Consider the following 6,045-nt stretch of genomic DNA (forward strand, 5'->3'; position numbering starts at 1 on the left):
AATAAAGTCATAATATACCAAGAAAGGTGGCAATAATTTGTGCTATTGTTTCCAGGAAATTCAACAGGATAAGACTCACTCCAGCCTTCTATTAAACCGCTCTTTGCTCATGAAATCCTTTGTTAGGACTCACAAATCTATGAACATACATTAGTACAGATATCTTTAAATTTGTCAGTTTTAGACCATATTTGTAACACTGCAGTTTCAAAGCTGAAATGGCACTGACTGCTTTTTGCACTTATTTCTTCTAGCTCATAAAACACACCACATATGTAAACCAGTTAAAACATTAATTTTCCCTGAAGAGAGCCTTTAAGTAGCACAACTCAGCAGTGAGTGAGAAAAGTTCAGTCCCAGATGGAGCCCCAATTCCTGTGGTCTTCTTCCAAATCTACACTTTGGTGATGCCAGTCCTGTCGAGCAGGAGCCCTCAAGGGTGCTTGGTTCAAACACACACATTTGGAGAGACTTGTGTGATTTGTAGGCTCTACGAATGCCTGGCTGTACTTGTGCTTTTTAATTAGCTAAATATACAGTGGCTGACAACATGCAATTATATTCTCATAATAATAACATTCTTTCCTCCATTTTGAACAGCCATTAACAAAACTGTCCATTCTGATTGGTCCTTACCTGTACCATAATGAATTTTGATTTATAGTCTCTGCTGAGCCCACATCCTTGTAGACCCCACCAAATGTCACAGTAATGGTGCATATGAAGCTCTTTTGAGCACCCCATTTGTTGGCATAATGAGAAATGGGACGCCAGGCATAGGAAGCAGCAGGTGATGTCAAGGCTTGCACGATGCACTGCTGCTCTCTCTCTTGGTTAATTAGTTTTGGATGTGTATATTGTTGTTTCAGTTTGTTGTAGTTGGTGCTCCAATATTTATGTCCATGATCCCTTTTCCCCTGCTGCCTGGTCCAACATTCTCACTAAAATGACAATATCATCAATGGTAGTAAAGTAAAGAGTGTAAAGACGCTTTCCTTTTACTGATATATTACTGTTTGGCTTTTAAACTTAATCCCAGCTTTTTCTATAAACAAAAGCAGGCCTGTTGTGACTTATTGCATGAAAAGACACAGCAAAAATTAATATTTCTTGAAAAGACAGTATTTTATTTTTAAATACTATACAATAAAATTTAATACAGAGGTAGGACCATCACTTAAAACTAAATTACAATGCAAATAATATGAATAATAAAAACTGACTAACAAGTGTCTATGAACAGTATGTACAAAGCAGGAGTGGATTTCCAAAGAAATACGTTACATACAGCAAATATTGCTTTAAATCAAAGTCAAATCAAAAGGATTTGATTTCTGAACAGTGATGTAATCACACCTTTGAGTTTACCATATTTGTTTACAATTATTTATGTCCATAACATATAGATATATCCTTTATCTATAAAACAAATATCTCTGGGATGTAACAAGGTGGCAACAGTGCACAAGTGAGTTATGGTACATATCAGTTAAGACTAACTGGAAGAATTCTATCTGCTCCCAGATCCCTCTGAAGCACTGTTCACGCAGCAAGGTTTACAATTCTCAATGAGAGGTAATAGTTTACCCTGCCGGTGAAGTTGTTGTGTATCAGAGCCTCCTCCAATGCACTTTCCATTGACAAAAACTCTTGGGACCTGGAATAAATCAAGCAGGTTAGGAGTCCACAAAGATACAGACATAAAAGATCAAGCCACACCCCACAGTGAATATTAGCAAAGTCAAGTAAAGAGATGTAAATGATTATTAATGTTGTCTAATGTTAGAAATAAAAAGACAGACAACCGTCATAGCATTTATTTCATTTACAGTAAACAACAGCTCTTTTCAGAATTAGACGCTTTAAAGTTCACTTTAAAGAAAATAGCTTCTCACACAGAGCATGTTTAATGCTGTTTATGTTCCAGGATCCATACAAGAATGTTAAGTATCATTCAGCAGACTTGTGTTCTGCTAATTGTACATATCTAACATTTTAACTTTGCTCATCCAGTCTGTTAGCAATCAGCAAGTTTTTTCCTCATGTTTTCCTCACAGTTCTTACCGTTCTGGCACCAGTCATTTGGGCCAAAGTCTCCTGAAGCTGTCTGCCATGATTGTGTTCATCCAATTCAATCACTTTATAAGTCGCTCCTATCTCATTAAATACATTCTTGGCCATCTTGCAGTACGGGCAGGACGTCTTGGAGAATATAACAACGCAGTTATGGGCCACAACATCCTGAAACAATAAAGCGAATCAAAGAGACAAAGACATTGAGCCAAAACATATACGGATCTCTCAGATCTAAAACATGAACATAACAACAACAGCACCTACCTGTACAAACTGAGTAGATTCACTGCTCGACAGCGCTCCACTGGATGTGTAATTGCCCATCCTAAGGGTATGACACAGGACGAGTACGGTTAGCTCTGAAAACAGTACAAGTATTAATCAAGAACCTCAAGTCTATAAGTCTAGATAGCTTTATAAACCTTGTGATAACGGCTGCCCGGAAAGAGAAACATGTAGCTGCTACCAAGAAAAAAAACAATGTAGTTAAAATACAAAGCTGTAGCCTGGTAAATTTAAATTCACTCATAGTTTAAGAGGAAGCACGCTGTCCGGTCTGAGTTAGGTTGGCAACTGAGGCTACTAGGCTAATTACAGAGGAAGAGACAAGTGGACCAACAATTACAGGAGATTTAGACACTAATCTGTTTGGGAAGAACGGTCTAATAGGGAGTAGAGGTTTAAAGGGCACTTCCACCAATGTGAAAAATTTCTGCACCTAGATTTTCAGAGTGGTTTGAGTAAAATGCTTCAGTGTGTTAATAGGAACCAAGGGTCACAAAGTCTACAACGCAAATATAACAACGTTATTATTAAGTGTACATGTAAGTTTTAAAGCAGTTTTAACATATAATTAAAATTCTCAAAATGTAAATGTTCTCCTGCTCTTTTGTCATTTTATGGTAACTGTTGTGAAGTATTAATAATGATAATTTAGAATTTCATTAAAAAAGTATTAATATTACCCCCAAGAACAGACTAAATCGATTTGTTCTTTGATGGAACTCCTAATGAATGCAACAATGAATAACTTCTTGACATTTTGAATCTACTACATTTATTACTTTTCTTTTTAATAAAATAAGAATTGTATTAAATTATATTACTTCAATATTTTTACTTGATTTTTAATTATACACAGCAGTTTCCACAAACGAACAAAAATAAAACGTTTGATGTTTGAATTAAAGGTATGCATTATGAAAAAATAACCAGCACGTCTTTTGAAATAAAACTGTAAAAACTGTAATTTAAATGTAGTGGTAAATCTGGGAAAAAACAAAAACAAAAAAAACCCCACAATTTTTATCATAGAACACCCTGCATTTAAAGGTTAGCTATATGTTACACATTGATCATAATTTTAAAACACCTTTCAGTTATAAACTTATCTATAGTAAAATCACTGTAGATTATTTATCCATAGTAAAAATAATATCTTAGACACGATACGCCATTCTGTGCATGAGCTTTCTGTGAAAATCCGGTCTGAAGTCGTCTGGTTCCTGCCCCCAGCACTGAGAACACACAGGACATGGCAATTTTCTCTTGAAAGCAGCGTTTTACACCAAGCCACTGCGAGTTACTTTGTTCACATTCTCTTTATTTAATCTATACAAATTATGAAAAATCGGCAGAACTTTAACCTTTAACCCTTAATGACCCACAGCGGCGTCTGTAAATGTACCGGAGCGTTTACAACTAGAACCAAAAATCCAGAAATAAACATTAAATGAGCCTCTTAAGAACCTTCCGTTCAGTCCAATAACGGCGTGTTCGATTCATTATCACTTACTGAAATTCGGAAACATGATTTAAACCAGAGCCGGCTAACGTTAGCAACTGTAAACCACCAAGAAGGGAATGACCTTTGAATCTGGCAGTAAGCCTGTCCGGACTTGTACAGCCAGCGTCTCACCAACATAACGGAACCTAAAACAATACCCGATAACTCTCAAAAACTGTTTTAGTTAATTTTTTTTACTGATATTCTGTACAAAACGGCGGCTTTTGTTCAAACTTACACTCATTCAACCGCTAGCCGCTTCTTTAACCTGGAAGCGCATTGAGGATTCGGATTGGAGTCGACCCCAAAAAAGCCGGTTCTTCAATTTTATCACGACATTCAGTGTCAAACTTCAAGCTTGTTTAATAATTATTGCCATAGTATGTTGTAACTCTAAACGTGTGTGTGAATTATGTCTGGAAGATGTGTGCTTTTCTCGACAGTTCTGGCATTTTCTTGATAAAACTTAGTGGACTTAAGGAATCGACTCCGTAGTCTACACCAACAGGAGATGAAGTTCAGAATCGACTCCAGAATTCTAAGGCAGAATATCAAATGGCTCCCTACCCCTACTCCCTTCATAGTGCAGTGCATTCTTTCTTTGCCTAAAATGTGGAATAAAGATTCAGGGAATCAGCCACTTGTCCATATCTCGCAGGAGTGCGCTTTTCAAGTGAAGAAAGCAAAATCAAACAACTTACACAGTGCACTTTATGTAGAATATTGTGGAATATTCTCCATAGTCAACTCCTCTTCTCAGGTACTGAGTTCACATGGCTACCCGTTTACAAACGTCACCCATTTCTACCCGTTTTTGTACTCCACCCGTTAACATTTCCCGCCCGTTTGGGTATTCATACATAACTAATCATAGCATAACTAATAATCTAAATATCCATGAAATTTATCATGCAGCTTATTTTGTAACCGATATTTCATACATTATTTAGATATTTGTTGGACATGTTTCTCCCTGAATGTGTGGCCCTTATGGGCAGAATGGCTCATTTTATTCCATGTACACTTAGCAAACAGGCAAAAAAATTATTGGGTGGTCTTAATTCAATTTTTGGTTTAATAGGAACTCCTAATTCCACAACTGATGTGCTAATGCCTTTTTAAAAAATGCTTTAAAATGCACTGAAAAACGTTTAGGGCAGCACCAGACGTATATGGACCTTCTACTAGTCTGTTGTTTCTAGTGCTATATTCTAGTGCAGTTGTGTACTGGATGTAGGAGACACACCCACATGGTGGAACACATCAACACATACGTTCTGAAGAAACGGAGGAGAGTTGGCTCTGTTGTAGTAGTCTAGCTGGACTCACTGGATAAGAATAACAGGCTCCAAACAATCTTCTCTCCTTAATGGACCATACTTCACACAACAATGGAAACCACAGAGAACATGAGAACCTATCATTGGGAGCTCATTGGTTCGATTCCTGGTGATGCTTCAGGTGCCCAAGGCCAGGAATTTTAGAGAATACCATTGGCCGTGTTCGTTGAGTAGGGAGAATGTCTCCTCCTCTGTAAATCTGTCTGCTTGTGGTGCTATATGCAAAAGGCATCTGTCAACTGATGTGACAAATCTAGACATTTTCTGTGAGCTAAACCATTTAGTGGTGTTGCTGTGTGGCAGTTTGAAAAGAAGCAGTGGACTGGCCTGATGTGTCTCGGAGGAAGCAAGTGTTCACCCCTGCCCCACCCCCTTTGGTGAGAAAATTTGGTAAACACTTGGGGAAAAATTAAATGAATGATAATATAAACACTAGGAATTTCTCAGAATTTCACAAATAGTCAGGTGAGTTAAACTGTAAATACCACGCAGTCCTGGTAATATAATTTAATATGAATATTAACCAAGAAGCCTAGGATCAATTTACCTGCAGTACTCAGGACAATGAAGAGATAATGAAGCAAAACTGAATGTTTATTCTCTTGACTTGTACAGACTCCTGGAGTGTGAACCCTGCTGTAGCCGAAATGGTGCTCTTCGTGTCTGGCAGATTGAGCAGACAGTGTGTAAGGACAGTGCCCTCCCTCGCAGGTAAACAGAAACATAGGTAGGTGGAGAAGCAGCAGGAAGCTAGGTCCTTGGACACAGACAGAGCCTGGACTCATGGCAGCAGTGGTGCGTGTGTGTGTGTGTGTGTGTGAGGGTGTGAGGGTTGATGGTAAG

The 6,045-nt window shown here is 37.9% G+C and overlaps 1 protein-coding gene across 5 annotated transcripts; it reads right to left on the reverse strand.

Annotated features, from left to right (window-relative positions):
• Window positions 1-1,168: 1,168 nt before the first annotated feature.
• Window positions 1,169-4,653, reverse strand: glrx2 (glutaredoxin 2). 5 transcript variants are annotated; one of them, XM_066648149.1, is made up of 5 exons: window positions 4,101-4,130; window positions 3,945-4,008; window positions 2,341-2,401; window positions 2,065-2,241; window positions 1,169-1,657 (listed from the first exon to the last, which is right to left on the reverse strand). In XM_066648149.1, exons 2-5 carry the CDS (start codon window positions 3,998-4,000, stop codon window positions 1,511-1,513), a joined length of 441 nt encoding a protein of 146 aa, XP_066504246.1. In that variant the 5' UTR covers window positions 4,001-4,008; window positions 4,101-4,130; the 3' UTR covers window positions 1,169-1,510. The 5 variants fall into 5 exon arrangements, with proteins under 5 accessions (XP_066504246.1, XP_066504248.1, XP_066504247.1 ...); XM_066648151.1 differs by lacking the exons at window positions 3,945-4,008; window positions 4,101-4,130 and adding an exon at window positions 4,564-4,653; XM_066648150.1 differs by lacking the exon at window positions 3,945-4,008 and having other exon boundaries at window positions 4,101-4,184.
• Between the last annotated feature and the right edge of the window lie 1,392 nt (window positions 4,654-6,045).

This window comes from Hoplias malabaricus, chromosome 16 (genome assembly GCF_029633855.1).
Source record: "Hoplias malabaricus isolate fHopMal1 chromosome 16, fHopMal1.hap1, whole genome shotgun sequence".
Lineage (NCBI taxonomy): Eukaryota > Metazoa > Chordata > Actinopteri > Characiformes > Erythrinidae > Hoplias > Hoplias malabaricus.

Excerpts from the sequence above, each read along its gene's own strand:
- glrx2 (XM_066648149.1), bottom strand. The coding sequence starts at position 4,000 with ATGTTGGTGAGACGCTGGCTGTACAAGTCCGGACAGGCTTACTGCCAG. Across the intron at positions 2,242-2,340 it reads AATCTACTCAGTTTGTACAG|GATGTTGTGGCCCATAACTG; the intron begins GTAGGTGCTGTT and ends TTATTGTTTCAG. Across the intron at positions 1,658-2,064 it reads AAATGACTGGTGCCAGAACG|GTCCCAAGAGTTTTTGTCAA; the intron begins GTAAGAACTGTG and ends GATTTATTCCAG.